This window comes from Sinohyriopsis cumingii, chromosome 4 (assembly GCF_028554795.1).
Source record: "Sinohyriopsis cumingii isolate HCF-2022 chromosome 4, ASM2855479v2, whole genome shotgun sequence".
Classification (NCBI taxonomy): Eukaryota; Metazoa; Mollusca; class Bivalvia; order Unionida; family Unionidae; genus Sinohyriopsis; species Sinohyriopsis cumingii.
This window is the reverse complement of record NC_142964.1, coordinates 91,120,112-91,141,336: the sequence shown is the minus strand read 5'-3', so window position 1 is coordinate 91,141,336 and position 21,225 is coordinate 91,120,112. Positions and strand designations below refer to the sequence as shown.

Here is a 21,225-nt window from a genome sequence, read left to right as displayed (position 1 = left end):
GACGTCAATCCGTTCCAAGCCACCCTTTCGCCCCATTCAAAGTAGCATCAGCGAAGAGTGGGTCACTTATTAACAAACAAACAAAATGGAAAAGGTGTTAGCCAGCATTTACTACGATCCATCCCATAGTACAGGTTACGGAGGAGTTCAAAAATTGTATCGTGCTGCCAAAACTCGACTGAAAAGTCTCCGTTTACCTCAAGTGCAACGATGGTTACAAGAACAAGCTACCTACACTTTACACAAAACCATTCGACGCAAGTTTTCCAGAAGTCGCACCCTAGTGGAAGGCATCAATCATCAATGGCAAGCCGATTTAGCCGATGTCTCTCATTTGGTCAGCTACAATCGCGGCTACAACTATTTGTTTTGTGTCATCAACGTCTTTTCCAAATTTGCTTGGGTCGTGCCATTGACTTCCAAATCGAGCAACGAGTTAGTGCGAGCCCTGCAACAGGTGTTGAAACAAAGTGGGCGTCACCCTCTTCGATGGCAAACGGACAAAGGTACCGAATTTCTGAACCAAGCTTTCCAAAAAGAATTAAAGAAACGTGATATTCATTTTTTTACCACCCAGAATCCTGAAACCAAAGCCAGCATCATGGAACGTTTTCAACGCACTTTGAAAGAACGCATGTGGAAATATTTTACGCATCACCACACTCTGAAGTACATCGACCTCTTACCGCACCTGGTGCAAGCGTAAAACCAATCTTACCATCGAAGCATTGGTCGTGCTCCGCAAGAGGTGACTCCCGACAACGAAGTACTAGTTTCTGATCGCCTGTTTGGTACGTCCCCGACGAGGGCTGTCCCCAAGAAAAGTGGAGTGTTGGCCGTAGGAGATTGGGTGCGCATTGGCAAAACCAAACGCACTTTCGACAAAGGTTACTTACCTAACTGGACGACTGAATTGTTTCGTGTCACTGGACGGGTGCATGGTCGTCATCCTGCCGTCTATAAATTGGAAGACATGAACGGAGAAGTGTTAAAAGGAACCTTTTATTTGCCCGAGTTACAACGTGTCACGAAAAAAGAAGACGACGTGTACGACATCGAAAGCATTCTCGAACGCAGAACACGTAAAGTGGGCAAACGATGTGCCAAAGTACGTTGGAAAGGATATTCACCCAGTTTTGATTCTTGGATCGACGCTTCGCAAGTCATCGACTATAAAAAGAAGTGACCATCATGCCCTTTCACACAGACTCAGCTACTGCTACCAGTCCTTCACCCAGTTCTTCTCTGCAAGATTTACAGAAACAAACCTTGTTGGTGTGGTGTGGAGAACGTGTGCCTAAAACGCAAATCATCTTTTTCTGCCAAATCTTTGTGATGTATTGTGTCATCGGTGCAGCCATTGCCAATTTGAGTTTGCAACAAGGAGACAAACAATTGTGGACCATTTTATTAAGCAGTTTCATCGGTTACCTGCTTCCCAATCCCTCCCTGAAATTCACCTCGAACGGGAACAACGGGAATCTTGTGTCCAGTGCCAGTGCCAGTCACCACTCCAACAACAATCCCATTTGGGGCGGAGACACTCCTCTGACTTCCAGTAACCCCTCGGACAGCCACACAACTCTGGAATTATGAGCCACCATAATCAATTTTACTGAACCTTACCCAGTGACAGTTCCATGGAGGTGTTTCCCAATAACACTTTGTGCAGTTACACGGCCAAATTACCTCAGGCCATCCAATTAGATCACGAAGCCCATTGGGAAGTGGCTTTGGTAGAAATCATTCACCGACCCAAGTCCTTAATGTCCTTCCCAATCAAATTTTTTTTCAGTGGAAGTTCATGACGAACAATTGCAACAGTACTTGGATACCAATGTAAAATATGATAAGAAAACACCTAACCCAAAAACTCAAAAGTCGACCTATCACTTGTTCGTTCCCCCAGGCTATTATTTTAGTGGTCAACATTTGGTGAGCACCATTGCATCCAGGTTCAATGTCGTGTTTCTTAAAACTCTGGCGAGTGTCAAAAAAAGTGTCACCATTGAGTACCATAAAGTAGCTCGTCGCTTCCTGATGAAATTTCCTGAGGGAAACAAAGTGTTGTCCATTTTAGTTTGTCTTGAATTGCTTGCCATGTTGGGCGGGAACGTGGAGACGATGATGGCCATGATCAAGAAAAACGAATTACCAGTCATTTCCGACAACGATTCTTTTGCCAAGTTATTTCGTTCCCCGGTAGAATTGAACCAAGGATTGAATTTGATCTTTGTGTACTCCGATGTGGTAGAGTACAACGTGGTGGGACACACCTCCGTACCGTTAGTGTGTGTCATTCCTTTGAAAGTGGATTCTGTCAGGAACGCTGAAGAGAAAGGTGGAAACACTTATCACGTTCACCGCGAATTTGTACATCCTCACTATTTGCCCGTCAGCAAGTCTTATTTGGACACTGTCAGCATTGCTATAAAAGCAGATCTGGGAGAAAAAATTTCATTCACCAAAGGGAAAGTCACGGTGAAACTCCATTTTCGAAAACGGTTCTCTAACGACTCGTAAGTCATGTATACAGTATACCGAGGCGTTGCTCGACAGCGAGGACATGGTTTAGAAGATATGTTGAAATCAGCCTTTCGTTCGGTAGCCCCCGTGTTGAAACCGATGGTGACACGCGGATTGCACGCCTTGAAAGATGCGGCACTGACACACCGACGAGAAACACCTATAAATGCCCTGCACGCTGCCGAGTCAGGCATTCCTACTTCCCTAAAGCCACAGCAAGGACAAGGCAGAAAGAGACGACGAAGAAAACACCCTTTCATAAAACTTCACACTTCTCAAGCTAGAAAGACAAAGAAAAGAAGAACCGTTCGAGACTTAGACGTTTTTGATTATTAAATCACTGAGACAGAAACAATGATGCACCAAGAGTCTTGCGCCTGTTCTAAGTCGGAACTGGATCTGTTTGCCATGCCACCCACTATGATGACCATGCAAGAATCCCAATGGGTTGAATTTCATCCCATCTCCTCTTTGACAGCCTCAGCTCCCATCGAGTTTGAAATCAAAGGACAGCCCGAAGATTACATTGATCTGAAGAGTAGTTACTTGTACCTGAAAGTGAAAGTGGAAGACACATCAACGGACGATCCCAATCTAAGGGACGGTGAGGTAGTAGCTCCCGTTAACAATTTCATGCATTCCTTGTTCAGCGAAGTGGACTTGTACTTGAATAACAAACTGGTCACCAGCAGCATGGATACTTACCCTTATCGAGCGTACCTGGAAAATCTCTTGACGTACGGAAAAGAAGCCAAAAACACTCATCTGATGCTTGCGTGGTATGGAAACCTGACACGGCAGGGAAATTCAACGAAACAGACGATGACAATAAGGGATTTCTTGGACGTCAAGAGAAAATCAAACTAAGCCGTAGTTTAGAACTAATGAATCGTTTGCATTTGGACATGTGGTTACAAGAAAAGTATTTGCTGAACGGAGTGGATATCCGCCTGACACTGAATCGTTATAGTGCCGCTTTCCATTTGATGGCTGCAACTGCCGATTACAGAACCATTATCTAAGAAGCCAGACTCTACGTGCGACGCGTGGAAGTGTTACCTAAAGTGGGAAACGACATCAGTCACACGTTGAGCAGAACAACCGCCAAGTGTCCAATACGACGCGTGGAAGTGAAAACTTTCACTATTCCTGCTGGACAGCGATCCATGATCGAAGATCATCTGTTCCAAGGACAGTTACCCAAGCGTTTAATCCTTGGTATCGTCAAGAATTCAGCCTTCAACGGGGTCCACAGCGAAAAATCTTTTGAGTTTCAACATTACAAGGTGTCCAAAATCGAAGTCAATCGCGATGGCAAAACCTTGTGTACCAGGCCCTTTGAACCTAAGTTTGGTGACGAGAAGAATTACTTGAGATCGTATTTGTCCCTGTACGAAGCCACCGGAAAGTTAGGAACCAACACCAGTCACGGCATATCGTACGAGGATTATGCAGGAGGCTATGCTTTGTGGGCTTTTGATTTCACTCCAGACCAAGGCAGCGACGAGGGACATTTCCACCCTATAAAATCCGGTCAGATTCATGTGGAAATTCAGTTTGCAGAAAATCTAAGCGCAGATAATACGGTGAATGTCATCCTGTATGCCGAATTTGACAATACGATAGAAATCAACAGTTTGAGAGAAGTCATTCTAGACTATTAGAAACCATGGAAGACTGTTATCCCACTTTACCTAGTGGAGAAAATTTGGACATGGAATGTGAGGAGACCATGAAAGAAGAATCCCAAGACAAAGACGAAGAAGTCATCATGATGAAGTCCCGATGGCGAGAACAAGAAGCACATTTAGTCTCCTGTTTTGCTACAGTCCTGGGAGATAAAATTAAGGAATTGATCAAGAAAGATTGCTATGGATGTCAAAACGACCATCCCAGTCAAATTCAACACGATAAGTGTCTGATGTTGAGTCAAGAAGAAAAATTGGACGAGTATCTGGAAAAAGCTTGGAGTCTCATCGATATATAATTCTTGTTTGATGAGTGGTATAAAGGTTTGCGTGAATATTCTTCTCCTCCATTAACGGCTCTGGAGATTCGTCGCATAGAAACTCTCGTGAACCAGGGTCCCAAGTCGGAGCTCGTACCCCTTTACTTGTCAGACATTTTCGAAGAGAAAATCAGGATCGAATTGATCACTTATTATCACCTGTGAAGAAAAAAACAACACAAAAAATGGATACCTGGGAACTTTATTAACTTTTGAACCACAGTTCGTACACTGCTTCTTGGAATCCTGTCGTATGTGCTAAAGATGAACTCCCTCATCGCAAACCTCGAGACCATCAAGCTTATGAGATCAACACGGACGACAGTCATCTCCCAGGAACTCACTGGGTAGCCGTCTACTTTCCTCAAGAAGGATGTGTGGAATATTTCGATTCGTATGGATTGCCCCCTTTGGAAGATGATATCATTGACTTTATGAGAAGAAATGCTCAGACCACACGATTCAACAATGTGAAATTACAAGGCACAGATTCCTTGGTGTGTGGACAATATTGTGTGTATCATCGCAGCCTGGGATATTCTTTAGAACATTTAGTGACTTATTTTGATCATCATTCTTCTAGAAACGATGAGAAAGTAGATCGATGGTTTTGTGACCATTATGCTTATCTTTTGTCTTTAGCTAGGAAACGTAGTGTACATCAATGGCCCAATGACTTCCAACAGTGGAAATCACAATTTCATTCACAACGTTGTCAGCCATGTCCAAAATAGAGTGTTATTTGAAAAAATGTTTGTTAGTTAAATTGAATGGTTAATGTTGAAAAAAATTGTTACTTGTTAGTAAAGTGATTTGAATAAAAATGTTGTGTTTTGAAGGAAAAATGCCTTTGTCGTTTGTTTTTCTCCAGGTATAATGATTCATGCTCTTTGACTTCTCTCTTTCCCTCACATCACACTAATTTAGCGTTCCAAATCGAAAACCGTACCAAGTACTGATAATCTGTATAACCAGGTAAACTCAGCTCGATGTTTAACGGATTTATTAAGTGGTGACCATAATGCTGATCCATATGCTACCGTATATACTACACGATCGGTAATATTTTTTGTCAGAGAGTTTAATGTCGACGACTGGTGGACTTCCAAAAAATAATTAATGGCTCTATTTATGTTTCTACGAAAATTTAAAAACGTTTGCACATGATTGTAATAGTCAGATCTAAATGTGGTCATTCCACCATTGATTGTCATTAACGAGTTCATCATCGGAATGTTGCTATCATCGACATATTTCTTCGTTGCAGCGTCATCGCTTGATTTTGGTACTCCAAGACCAGTAATTTTATTATTAGTCATATTGAGAGAACCAGTCAATGTATCACCTGCGGATAATAAACGATCATTGATCTCAGTTCTGATCAGATTGTTGTTGCTGTCTACAGATTGATAGAACTGATTCCTTAGATTTTTTTAATTTTACCTTTTTAGTAAACATCACTAAGTTATCTTTTGCATCTGGAACCCGCAGAATTACATATGTCAACGGGATATTACTCGTCCTTAATCGTCCTTCTGTATTCTGAAAAACAACGACTTTGTTTTGGTCCACATTTGCAAGACTCAAAAGATTAGGGAGTTCATCCTTGACCTCGTCAAGGGTTGCATATTTAGATAAGTCGCCCTAAGGTTTGCCCTGAGTTTTACTCAGAGGAGATCTTCCGTAAATATCGACCATTATACTTTAAGATCTGTTTAAAACGACACACCGTCTGCGTGTATACTCGTGCACGACTTTATGAGGTGGTGATATTGATGATGACACAGTGTCGAGTGCAGCAATTACTTCACGCCTGCATATTGGCGAATCTGTTATTGTCTGTGTTGGTAATGTTGAACACCAGACTGGAGTTTTTATTGTGTTTACGTAATTTAAAATTCTTTTGGTGGAGCCAACCCATATGAATCAAAATAAACAATTCCACGTGGATCAATTGCGTATGCCACCAAATGAGTACCTGGACCTGAATTTTTATCGAAATTAATAATGCCTGTTTCGATATTGTTCGGTTATTTTGGAAATTGATGTTGCATAAAAACACATCTGTATTTTTGTTATATTTCATTTTTTAGCAGCACCGAGTAAATCACAATTTGACATACGAAGAATCAGTGAAGTGTTTCTGGAAGTCTCAGACCTTTTCCTTACCAGTGAGGGGTTCCTGGTAATTGTAGACCCTTTCCCTTTTTTTTTTTACAGAAGTCTTTATTCCGTGACATGTCGCTTTCTTTAGAGCCATCCTAGCAGCAGTTCCAAGTGCAGCTGCTTTTTCAACAGCTGGAGCCTCAGCGGCTGTTAACGCTGGTATAGCTGTAAGAAGTGGAAATATACCGCCAGTTTTTATTGAATCTTTAATGGCGCTCGAATAAAGATTAAGTTTAACGCCTGTTTTTGATTGTTTGGCGTCAATGAAATGCCTGAGTTGACGTTCTGACAATGATAGTTTATTTTGACTACCTGTGATCTAATCTTTTAAAGTGATATTTTTATTCCACAGTTCTTTGCTGAATTTGAGTGAAGCTTTTTAATTTAACCAGGAGTCCGACTGACACTAACATGATGAAATGATATTATAAATATCGTGAGCGATTTAATTACATGTTTTCTACTGGAGATCAATGACTCTCATTCGTCCACCAACACCTTCAAGTAACATTGCTCTATCAATGAGTATAACAGCAATTGTTCTGTAATTACCACCAGCGGGTAATGCGTTTACTCTTGCTCGGAAGTGTATATCAACGACAGATTGCCGCAGTAAGTCTAAGTGTTCCAGAGAAAAGTAATAAATTGGATACAGCGTTGTAAAATCTAGTTGTGATAATTGCAGACCAGAATCAACATTCTGATCACGTCCCATGAATGTCATCATGCAACATGATTAATCTCAAAGTTTAGTATTATATCCTCAGCTGGTTCTTGATGCCCGTTTATCCTCAATAAAACTTCAGTAACACCAAGTTTGTCAAGTATCATTGGACTGCGTGTTTGTGAGTTTATTCGTGTAGCATCTTGAAAAGCAACAAATATATGTCTTGGTGCAGAAACACCTTGCTGTGATGTTATATGTCATGTGAATAAACCATTAATATACTTTGAACACTATCTGTAGTCATCGTCAACCAAGATAATGTTGATTTACCACCTAGACTCATAAAAGAGAGCAACCGTTGGTCTTCGTCGATTGATGGAGTCATTATTGGCATCAATAACGAAAGTTTTGTCAGTATTACTTTACCAGCATCACCGATAACGCTCCAGACAAAGCCATCGTCATTAGCTTTTCTTACAAGTACAACTGTGTGCTTAGCTCCGAAAATAACATTTTTGACATTTCTGCAAAATCCAAAGATATGTGACGGTAGAATTGGGCATGAAAATCTTCTACGACCATCTTTCAGCAATAATCGACGTGGTGCGAGTCCTAAGATGAATTCTGGATTAACGTTAATAATAATATTTTCAACATCAGCCATCAGCAGCGCCGGCATTGATTTCTTGGTCGGCTTATATTATACAGTCTGTTGTCTGGTTGATCAAAATTATCCTTGACAAACATCATTGACGGACCAGCTGATCTTGAATAATCATCTGAATATCTTGCTATACCCAATATCGTCGTGGCAAAGTCGACGTCGTTCTGACATATTTCAATATTTCTTCCGTCAATCATGTATATAGCATTGTTGAATAAAGCCATAATGCCATTATTAACAAAACCAACTCTACCATCATCTCCATATTCAGTATCATCTGTTTTCAGAATTTCACCCTCTACTTCAGTAATCGCTTCGCAGGTAAAATTTAACTACTTGTATCCTGAATTTGCAGCTCAATTCGCCCATGCTGATTGGCTGTCGTGCATCATAAGAATAATATTGATAATCGCGCACAAATTCATCTTTGAGAGCTGGCGCATCCATGTCAAATGATGGATCAGATCCTGCTATCAGACTTGTATTTATATTTTATTTCTTTTTACATGGGTACATCAGCCAACTCTGCTAGGTTTTGATTTGCAGCTTGATTTATTATTTTTGCTAACATTTGCAGGCATAACTTCAGTGCTGGGTAATTTTACTGGCTGAGGTTTCCTTCGTATGAGTCCTGCTAGTCTATCCTTGATTGCGGAAAATGCTTTACTAGCAACATCACCAACAGCACCAATACCTTTATCACTAATAACGTCAATAGCTTTCATCGATAATTGTGTTGCAACCGGTATTGCTTTTGGGGCTATCCTTCTAAATAAACCCTCAACAACATCACCGAGTCCATCTCCGTATGTAATTTTGTATGTTGGTAATTGCGAATTTATCACCCTGACCATTACAGGTCCACGTTGAGCATGATGTATAATCATCTTATTTTCTTGCCAGTGATCTAATTGTATATCTTCAATCACCGTGATAGTCATCGGCGATTTCATCAATGATATATCGTTAAGCATTAATATCCATGATACCACCTAAAAATAATCGTTAACAAATATCAGCTGCTTCATTAATGATTTCTGGAGAATTATTACCAGCTCGTTTTCCGCCAATCAGAATTTCTAGTCTTTCAACATCGGCAAGAACGTTACTTTGACATGGAGCATTAAGACCACTTCCTCGAGTAACAAGACCACTTCCATTGGAACTGGTGCCAGGATCTGTATCATAATATAATTCTTTCTCACTTGTTGTTCTTCCAGTTGCTCCTTCTTCCCCACTTGTTGTTCTTCTAGTTGCTCATTCTTCGTCACTTGTTATATCCGTTTATCTTCGTAATTAGTGAAGAAGGTAATTTCTCTTCCCCCCCCCCCCCCCGTTTATTTTTTCTTCTGTTTTTGATTTTCCAAATTGTTGTTTTATTTCTTCTCCTTGTCTCCTTTCTTGCTTTACTTTTTCAATGCAATCATTCACTTCCTCTAAAAAGAGCCTAAAATTATAAATATCTTCCCTAGATTTTATTTGCAGTTTATTAGTAATGACGCGATATACATCCCTAATCCAATCACCAGGTTTTAGAGTTTTAACATATTCTGTTTTTTTTTTTTCTTCATATATTTTCTCTTTCATAATCTCCCAAAGCAGCAATATCAATTGCTTTGACTCGGTCCTCGATAATGTTAATACCTTCCGGCGTAAATTTATCCATAATTTTAGTTTTGACTCTTGGCAAAGGTTGTCGTTGAGGAGGTTGCTGAGGGTGGGGGTTGGGGTGGTTAAGCTACTTGATGACGTCCAGCAATATCAACAGGCAATGTCTCAAGTGCTTTTTGAGCCGCCTCAGTTGCTGTAACAATTTTCTTGGTTGGTTCGATAATTGGTTTGAATAATTGTTATGTGCCTTTTGCAAATTCCACCTGAGACTCTAGACGAGCGTGTAGTCGCTGCTTAACAGCAACACGAACAGGGATATATTTTTTAATTGGCACTAGTCGCTCTCGAGCTAATTTAGTTGTGCGAGATTCCATTATTGATATAATAATAATTTAATTACTCACGCCTTACAGCAAGCAGAGAAGGTGCGACCAAGAATGTGTGTCCTGGTGGGTAAACAAAACATATACAAATTTTGAAAAACACGAGCAACAAAGAGTAACAAAATAAACTAACCCAATTAGATAAACTCTCGGTCAGTTAGAGACTTCGGTTTGACGTTATTAACCATATATTTTTCATTTTTCGTAGGAAGTTTTATTTTTTTAAAAATGGATCTTCCAGCAAGTGGTCTGTTCTCTCTCTCTCTCTCTCTGTTGCTCTTCGTAGTGCCCGTTCTTGCCTTAAAACGCGTGCTATAATTAAACTAATGCCAGATACGCAAGTTGTTTTTAATTGTTTTGTTTACTTAACATAAAAACCAATAATTACATGCTAGACGTTGTCACTTTAACAGAGGGTAATGTGAAAAAAGAGACCTGTTACGGATACACGGTACTAAAGGTGTTGAAAAATGGGAACCAGCCTGGAAATGGGGGACCATACATAGAGTATATATGGGTTAGGCTGACCAGGATTGGTTAATAATGTAAGTTATGTTGTAGGAAAAAGAATTTTTTGAGAGCTTATCCTAGTTGTAAGTGATTGTTTTTTTAGAGACATTGTTTTATTGATGGAATTTCAGTCCTTTAACAGTCTTGAGCTTGGAACACTCATTACTAAAATTAGTACCTGACTCTTTGGTGCGGAATTGAAAGCACATGTTTTAAACACGTCCATGTCCAAGAAATGCCGCGGCTCAAATCCATTCCTCTACACAGAAGCTGACATATAGTTTTCATCCGTACTTATCAATATAGGTTTGATCATGAGCACTCAAAAATTTAAAGTTCTTGAATTTTAATATCATGGTGTTTGCATATGGGAACTGAATTAGTACCGTGAATCCTATTCTTATCTCTGGGTCTAACGTTAATTTCAAAAGCTTATAGAGTTATCTCCTCCTTGCTTGCGCATAGCTACAAAAGTTAAATTTCTTACTCCATGATTATAATTTTTTAAAAGTACTATATTTCATCTCCATTACTCTACATTACAATCGGTTGTAAGAGCTCGTGTTACTGTTTGTATATATTTGCCTACTTAAAACCAAAGTACTTAATTATACTTTACTTTACTGTGTTTAGTCAGACTCCATAATTCGTAGTCCTGCGCATAACCTATTTTTAGCATTGTTGTGATGGCAGCGCCCATGGACAACATGTCTGCATGCTGCGTGGCTTGAGTTCATGAAGTTGCTGTGAACTGAATTAACTACTGTAATGCCAAAACTTAAAAATGGATTAGATTTATTTCAGCTATTTATGATAGCAAGAAATGAGTGAAGAATTGTCGTACAGTGTAAGTCATTATCCTGGAGTCCTCGGGTTTGACGCATTAAGCCAAGATAGGACTCTTAACCCGGAGTTCTTTGGTATCGCAGGTCTTAAAGTTAGTTATCGGTGAACAAGCAAATAATGATACTTACCTTCAAGATTATATATATATATATATATATATATATATATATATATATATATACACACACACTTTTTCTTTTTCTTTTCTTTATATTCAAAAGACAAATGCATTTAATAGGTTGGGCCGGGATTCCGGGCACTTTTTCACATCCAGGCATTTTCAGTGCATAGGTCACACTAACCAGTAATGCTTTTTTGAGAGAGTAAAATATATAAGGTGAAGTTGTTTGCATTTGAACCGTGCACAATGGATAGACTGTTGGCATACCTCTATGCTACTTTGATGTTATGATGCTGACATTTCTTTGGATATTGTCCTTATGGAAATTGTACGTGATCAAAGCACACTGATAACTAAAATGACTGCTCCCTTGTGATAAAAAAAAATCAGCCTGAATTAGTCATAAAGTACACTATCTTTAACACCTATTAAAATAGGGTAAATGAATTTTGCCCAGTTAGACAATACCAGCTTCTGAAAGTGCAGTGGATGAATTACTAAATATATAAAATGTAAAAAAAGTTATCACCTCTTTTGTTTTACAATTTACCATTGAGTCCTGGAAGTGAAAATGACCAAGTGGAGCATGCAGGTTTTTGAAAGGGGCACAAATTGAGTAAGACCAAGCTGTATTACTCTATAACCCACATTACACCCATCAATCATAAACTAAAATAAAGGGAATTAAAGGTTCTTTGAACAATGCCTAAGATATACAAGGTCTTTTTTAAATAGCCAGTATAACCAGTGAGGACACCTGGGGAAATTTTTTTTCTTTAAAATTCTACCTCTATGCAAAATATGAAACTGTAGAGTGCCAACATAGTTATGACTGCCAAGGTGAAATTGACTGCCATTGTTCTAGTGACTTCAATAACATGTGGTTGACATTTATACAACATTTTAAGATATGCATAAGATTTGCAATTATTATAAACTCAGTGTGGATAAATGTACATAGGTTGAAAAATACACAACTTTTAGAGCATATTAATCAAAGATTAATAGAAGAATTAAAGAATAATAATAATGGAAAAATTTAAATTAATGAGAACTTTAAAAAATACACTGGTAATACCGACAATTTTTTTAGATTTTGATATAGTTTAATGAAAGAAAAATAGGTTTGAGAAAAGGGTGCACAATTACTTCAACATAATATTTTGTTAAAAAACAAACTTACCAGGTGTATCTGTAAGATAGTTGCTAACATCAGGCCATGCCACTTAATGCCATTTTGTTGAGCTATTTACCCAAATATTTGCTGGAAATTTATAAGGACAATCATTAATTTTCTACAGCTTGTAAGTTTCTGTAAATATTGTGCATTAGCATCGCTATCCAGCGTCTCTTTGTAAACATAAGACATTGTAAGAATGGCCAACTGATCTTATGATCTTTGCATTTATATTCGTCATTTTGTAAATGAAAAGTGTACAATATACAAACTATATAACAAACACAGCCTTCATACTGCTTTGACACTAATTGGCATATATTGTCATGTACACATGTACACACCCCTGCCACCCTTATCAACCTAAAATATATTATGTCTATAACAATATTTGACAGACACACATTCGTGGTTTTATATCCTGCTTGTACAGAAGGCTATGTAGCACTTCTGAACAGAAAACAGAAATAATAAACAAAATATAGGTAAACAAAAATGGTTTGCATTATCGAACATAACTAATGCTACTGTACTGTTACTAAGCAATTGTTTTCACTTCTGCAATATGGTGAAAATTAGGTCGCTAAGCTTTTGACATGCCAACCCAACCTATGGCCTGTCAGATGATTGTGAATACAATCGATAAGCAGAGTGAATGACTCATCACCTGAAGACTCTTGAAAACACCCAAAGACAGCTCAAGTTAATGTTTCAGAGTTGAAATTCTTTTCGCAGTGGAACAGAAGTCATTTAATTGAATTTTAAATACCCCCAGAATTGAAAATTAAAATTTCAGTAAATTTTTTAAGCTGATTACCAAGTTCCAATAGTGACAAAAGAGTTATAATTCATGCATATGATTCAATGTAACGAATAAGAGCATTCAGTATCATATAGATAAATGAATACCAGATACTATGCAAATGAATCCTCACATTTTTTATTTATCCATATGTAACCATCCTTACAACAAAGAGGCACTTTTTCCATAACCCTTTTTATGTTCTTTCTTGTGCTTATTCTTTTCTTTAATTTTCTTACTATTTTATTACACATTTAAAAACACGCTTGCATGCCTACACACACACACATGGTTTATTTGGTGATTACTGACATGGGAAATTAATCAACCAATCTTACTTGATAATTATGCAATGCAGAATTTTTACTAATTTTTGTGACTGCAGACTTTTTTGTTTGTTTGATTTTATTACACATAAATTGTATACATGTATCTAGGGTAGCTGAGGATGTTTTGGGACAGCCTTGTGGTGTTTTGGGGTAGTCTTGGAGTGTCTTGGGCATCATTAGTCAGATCAATAAACAGATATCATGTAGATTCCAGGTTATGCAGCGGGAGTTACTCTGATATCGCATTAATACTGGCAAAATATATGTATGGTTTCATATACTTATCTTAATGTTGGGAACTTTATGTATATGTTGCACAAAGTGTAAATCAACTTGGAAAATGGATGCTACTTCCATGGCTGCCATTTTGCCACCTGTGACCACCAACAACAGAAATTAACTTAGAGAATTAAAGCAATGGATAACAAATGTAAACTAGTGTTTGTTATTGTTATTGTTAGAATGCTTTTAGTATTTTGGTGTTATATATTCAGTACAGTGATGTCAATATACATGTTGTTTTGCTGTATGTATGGTGAGTGTGAGGTACTTGCATTACATGTGCCTAACATGCACCTGCTGATTTCAATGAATAAGTTCCCTGTTTCATGGTTCACTCCTCCAATGACTCTCCAGGAGTCAGCTTCAACATTTCTGGGTACAATAAGTTACTCAGTACTTTGTAAATGGTATAGAAGAAAATGACTGTTGTACATCAGAATACTACACGGCACTGGTATGTTTTTAGGAATTGTAATATTTTATAATAATTATGCGCCTTGTAATTTTGTGAGTTGTCCATGTGATAGATTGGTTAACTTTTAATTATTTACATATTTCATATGTATATGTTATAGGTCTTCTGGTGATTCTTTTTCTTCATCACCATGTCAGATTAAATTCCAAGAATACATGGAGGTGTAACTTTGTTATTTCTCCCATATACCTGCAAAATGGTATTACACAAACTGTGATGGGGTTGTAGGTGAGAATGGGCTTGTCTACATGTGCTTGAAAGTTGACAACAGACTGTTTATACAACGCAAGGTGTTGCAACAGAAAGTAATAAATCATGCATACCAAAGCCAACGCCTGTCAATTGCAAAAGCCATCAGAAAACAATATTAACATGCTTGACTTTTTGACTCATATATGCTACCATAAATTTAATCTCTTGCTTCTTGACAGGTATGGCAATCATGTGATATGACTCTTGTATGACAGCATTGGATATTATCAGACAACAAACTGGTTAACTGATTTGCAGAAAAATGCTGAAAAACTATGATACCACGGATACCATAGAACCTAATATATTGTAGGAAGCAAAGATACTTTCTCCTTTTCGGAAATAGACTCATTCATGCTGATACCCTTAGTTCCTTTTGACATATCAGTTACTTGAGCAATTACATTGATATGAAATAGAAAACTCTTCTTGAATTCTTTGTACCAGGCAACCCTTGTCAGAAAGTTAGTGTGTAATTCACTGATTTTGACATACTTAACAAGAGTTTGCAGCAAACAAATTGTCCCATATTAAATTCCTTACAAGATTGCTCAGTTTTTTTTGTACATTTAATACTGACTGAAACTACTGAAGTACCAGTACAGTGCAAATGTACAGTGTTACATACCAGCCAGAAATAATATGTTAAACCTCTATACCAGTAATACCACACCCCTCTAGCATATAGTTTGGGGGGGGGGGTGGCCTCTATATCTGGTCTTGAATTTAATGATAACACTGGTTCACTTGAGCAAGATTCTGTCAGTTATAAATTGATCAGGATAAAGTTACATTTCAGAAATCAGATGTATTACTTTTTCTCTCATATTGATGTCATATGATGAAATTTAAAAATGATTTTTATTTATTAAATAGGAGTAGTGTATATAAACTTGATAGTTACCATTTCCCTTCTGTTGCTGCAACCATGTTTTCCTGTGGGTTGGTAGTTCTTCCTGGAAAACAGCCTTTACTTTTGAATACCTCAGGAGGAAATACAAGTATTTTCAGTATTGTCTGTATTTGTTGTACGGATTTATCTTCATTCAGAAAGTTTGAACTTAGAGGCACATAACCTATTATAACCATCACTTATTTACCTAATGCTTTAGAACAACAAATGTACATTGTATACTGCATTAAATTAAACTAATGCATTGCAAAATTCACTTTGCTTGATAACTCAAAATATATTAAGTGCATTTGTGTGGGAATGGTGCTTGATTTTTCTTAATGATTATTTAATATTTATCTTTTAAGATTTATTACTTCTATTATCTGTTTGAGGAAAATTAATTACATATGACTCACATCATACTCTAATGGTTTTCTGTATTTACATGAGAGCTTTGTCGGAAACCAGTCTATGAACTGTGACATGTTTGGGCTTCTGTTTCATATGAAGATGATATCAGTGTCAGTTTTCAGCATAAAATGTCAGTACCAAACTTATTGTTCTGCGAGTTGCTGCATTTTTTTCTATTTACACTATATTGTTTCAGACAGCAATGTAATTTGAACAAAAATGAGGTATAATCTTGCTTGAAAGACCACTGATTTGGGAGACTGACTGTCATTTAAGACCAGATTTTTAGTGATCAGAATTTAAAAAAATAAAATATAATGACCTCTAATGAGTAATTACATGTTGAGTGACATCTTGTCTTCAGATCAAATCAAGTTTTAGTATAAGTTGATGTGTCTCCACAGAGACTAGAATTGTATTGATCTCCTCAGATGTAAAATTGACTTAACTCCCCCTTAGTTTATATCCAGGCATGGCTACTGCTATGTTTCATATCTAACACGAAACTAATAAAACCTAGAAAGTGAGCACAGTTCACAAATGCATTGACAGATAGTACATATATACTTGCTTATAAGACAAGTACAACTACAACTGCATAGATTCAGGTCTGCCATCACATAATGTGGTGGCAGATCTGGGTCTGTGGAGTTTGTTAGAAGTAATCAATAGAACAAACAAAATAGATCCTGATCTGCTGGCACATTATGCTACGTCATTTAATTATGTATTCTTACCTTTGTAATGGAACTCGTGCTGTTGATTTTGGATATTTGTTGAAATTTCTGGTTGTTGTTGGGGATATAAAAGTTTGCTATGTTCGATTTGTATTTTCTAAAGAAAACCTAATATTTTTAGTTTATTAAGGTATAAATCTTTATGTAGTTATTTTCTGCAAAGAAATACTCCAGTGTCGATGATTAGAAACAGGAAACAGATCACAGAACATTTTTTTTCTGATTTGCAATGGGGATGTTGCAGTGAACTTAGTAGTCCAGCTTAAATTCATTGGCCCAAAGTAGGCAATTGAACATCAAACTGTTGGCTTCAAGAGTATCCTTTTACTTCATGCATCATCAACAGTTACTCTGTTGCAATTTTATAGTTGTGTTTTGAACTTAGAACCATTAGTAATAATTACATAGTGGCCCACTGGTCTATAGGAATTTAAAATTCCATAGCCCAGACATAGCACTTCTGGTAGACATGGACATCAGGCACAGACTTTTTTGTCTCCTATATTGGTACATATATTTACCACATGTTGTCTTCATGAATTTTATGTAAATGCAACATCATAATATCCATATTGCTAACGTTATCAAAACATTTTGTTGAATATTTCAGAATCATTCATAGAACCATGTCCAAAGCAGCTGTCTCATCAAAACTTGAAGTGCTTGTTTATGATGACAGCACAGGAGCTCAGAGATGTTTCCTTGGTCCAAGGGAGATAACTCTACTGAACATAATGCTTGGTTCTTTCATATGTGTTGTAACACCAACCAAGGATTACATTTGTTCATTATGGCCAAGCAAAGAGAGAAATGATGGTTCCATGTTTTATTCAAGGACAGTATGTAGAAAAAAGGCACTTGATAATACTGACAGTAAATACAGATTGAAGCCCTTGCATGTTTCCGAAGGAAAGTGCATACATATTGATGTCATTTGTAACTTGTCTGACGTTGCCAGATTTAGAAAATATGAAAAACTCAATAAAAAGATATCTAGAATTTGCTCAAGCTGTTTGTACAAAATGTGTGTTGCTGAAAATTTTGTTGTAGACTTGAGTAATTGTAAGCTAGCTTCAGTGTTTGGTATATCAAAGATTCTTATAACAAAAATTCTTCCAGGAAGTTCAGTGAAAGTTGATGCAGAAGCATTCATCATTAGTTCACACACAGAAATTGTTGTGGACAACATTCAGAGCAAGGAGAAATTTAATCAAGTATCAAAATCTACAAGAAAACTGATAGGAGGTTTAGATGATCTTGTGCAAACTTTACAAGACCTGATCAAGTTGCCGTTTCATAATCAGGAGCAATTTCAACAACTGGGAACCAGTCCTCCCCATGGAATTCTACTGAGAGGTCCACCAGGTTGTGGGAAGACATCCCTTGTGAAGCACATGGCCAATAACTGTGATACATATTTAATAACCGTTAATGGCCCAGAAATAATTGGTCCCCATCCTGGTGAGAGTGAAGATAATCTGAGAAAGGTGTTTCATCATTCTATCTTGGCAGCAGAAGAAGGGCCATGTATTTTGTTTATTGATGAAGTTGATGTGTTGTGCCCAAAGCAGGGAAAATCTGGAGGCTTGGAGGAGTCCAGATTGACTAGCCAGTTGTTGACCCTTCTGGATGACCTTCCAGCTGACCACAGACTGATAGTTATAGCTGCAACTAATAGACCAGCTACTCTGCATCCTTCTCTCAGACGACCAGGCCGCTTAGATAGAGAGGTATATATATATTGATGTCACCATAAAGTCCCTCTGTAAACTACTGCCTATCGTATAAGGCAGGCATAGTTGTATAATTCCAAATTAATTTATTTCACTCAAGGATAACATTTTGGGATCCATGTCCCTAAAATGGAGATTTGAAAGAAAAAAAAAGTTAAACAAGTATTTTGAGGAATTTGGAATACATAGATTTCAGGTTTCTAAACTCCTTTCTGTCATCACTCATATTTTTTGTTGTAGTTTGTTTTCACTTTATAGCTGATTGCATTATTAGAGCACAATAATAAATGCTAAAGTAGTTCTTTTGATGACCATATGATGTATAATGACCACATGTACATCTGAGGGTCTTTTTGCAACTGAATTCAGTCATTGTAAATATCAGCATCAGCAGAGTTAAAATGATCAGTCAACACATTTTCCCACACAGCAGCCAGTTGAAGTAGGACTGTCAAGTCTGTGAACTTGCCACCCAGCTACTGTGCCATGTTCAATACTACATGTGTGCCTGTGACTTTAGTTGTTGTTGTTGTTGTAGGGTTTAACGCCATTTTTCAGCACACGATAGGCTTTACATGGCGACCAGTATTAATGGTGGAGGAAGAACCCGGAAAAACCCCGGAAAGAACCACCGACCCATGAGAAGCTACTGGCAAGCTTTCTTACATACCCACATTGGCTGAATCCGAGACTCGAACCCACGCAGACAGAGGTGAGATTGTGACTTTAGTAATTTATACATTGATATAAACATTGTAACAGTGTGATCAATTGAGACTGCTGCAGCAGTTTGTAGTACTCATGGATCTGAAGCAGAAGGGTCTTGAAAAGCACAGGTCTTACACTGCATCATTTAAATTTTCTGTTCTTTATAAATGGGATGCGTTTGTTGAATAGAGTGGGGGGTTTAATTGGGGAATACACTGTATCATAAGGGTTTGTATGTAATGTTAATTGTGGAATTTTGTTCTTTGTTTATAGAGAAGTTTCCTTTATAAATAATAACAGTAGTGGAAGCTGCTGTTGTGTTCTTTGCATAGAAAACAGCTTTTTTTATTTAAAAAAATGTCCATAATATGTCGGAGACAAATCTTTTTATCCATCTAATATATTATCAATTTAGGCTGCATTATAACTGGAATAAATGTACCCTATAATCATTTTGGCACCATTAGTTTCACATACAATTGAAATTCTGTTCTTTTGTAAAGGATAGGAGTCTGTGCAGCATAGTTATAAAGCAGATGCAAATCAACAAACTAGAAAACTGAACATTATTACCATAAGAAAGCGTGAAATAGAATGTCATAAAAAAATACCTGACTTGCAGTAAAGTCATTCAGTCTTTCACGCTAGACCAAGTGATTCCTGGCATACCTTGGGGGAAAAAAATCTCAGGCTTCGTGATGAATTTAGCAGTTGAAAGCACAGATATGTGTATCAATCATTACCTGTATGTATTGTCAACTATTCAAGTGGCTAGTCAGAAAATTTGGCCTCTGTATAAATGTATATATTTTTTGTACTTGTCAAATTTGTAGGTTGTGCAGAAATTTTTTTTTGGTACTTAAATTCATACAAATGACTCTAATGGACAGGGAGATAAATCTGTATTAATTGGGTCTTGAACGATGCCTGCTGTTGTATAATCAATGGTTACTGCACAGATATAAAAAAATATACTTATGACAAAAAAGACAGGTCAGGTCAGGGCAGATCAAATTTCTAAAATTTGGTCACTAGTTTTGACCTATAAAAAAGATGATTTTCATCAAATGATATTTAGTATGCAAATGAAAAAAACAACAACTGTTGAACAAATTTACATTTTTTTTGATAATAAAATATGCACATCATCAAATTATGTCAGTCCTTTCATAGTAACTTTTTGCTATTCATACTCTCCTTATATGTACCACAAGCATTTTTAGCATTTCTTAGGAGATTATTGCTTGGATTATATTGGTGGCAGTCCTTATAATTGTTGATCTTAACTGTTACTGGATCCAGGTTTTCTCTGGAGTAAGCCTGAAGTTTCCTCAGACTGGAAAATGTCCTTTCAATGACTGCATTTATATTATTATTATTATTATTATACAAAAAAATTATGTTTTTATGAACAGTAAAATAGTCAATAAATGAGTAGTTTGTGTTCGTTTTCTGTGAGACTTTGGAGCCTTGGAACTTTATTTTTACTAGTTAAGAAATAGAAGATGACAGATGCAAACCAAACACTGTTGTGTGTTTTTTCTGTCTCACAGTGTTTCTTTATCTCTGTATTTGCTATGCTGAAAAGTAAGAGCAATAGGAATCAGGCATAAGCAATTATACATAAATCAGGGCTGAGCAAATTGTTTTTTTAACCACTAGTCCAGGACAAGTGGTTTCAGAAAATTCACTAGTCCCACCTTTCTCTTCACTAGTCCCACCTTACTCGTCACTAGTCCCACCTAATTTTTCACTGGTCCCAAAATGGTAATCACTTGCCGAGATTTAATGAGACGTATGTGCTTAATCCACAGAAAAAAAAAACAAAACATGATAAACAACATAATTATTTCTTAAAAGAATTTAATTTTTCAAAAACATTGGTTGTTATATATTTGGCTTCTTCAGGTTCATGTATATAT

The 21,225-nt window shown here is 37.2% G+C and overlaps 1 protein-coding gene across 5 annotated transcripts in view; it reads left to right on the top strand.

Annotated features, from left to right (window-relative positions):
• Nucleotides 1-11,200: 11,200 nt before the first annotated feature.
• LOC149801663 (ATPase family gene 2 protein homolog B-like) overlaps nt 11,201-21,225 on the top strand; it is a 31,795-nt gene continuing 21,770 nt past the window's right edge. For 2 of the 5 annotated variants that reach the window (XM_089955931.1, XM_089955935.1), the window contains exons 1-2: nt 11,201-11,382; nt 17,473-18,592. In XM_089955931.1, the coding sequence (XP_089812057.1) occupies nt 17,489-18,592 (1,104 nt within the window). In that variant the 5' untranslated portion in view covers nt 11,201-11,382; nt 17,473-17,488. The remainder of the gene's footprint in view (nt 11,383-17,472; nt 18,593-21,225) is intronic. The other 3 variants (XM_089955936.1, XM_089955933.1, XM_089955932.1) reach the window with 2 other exon arrangements.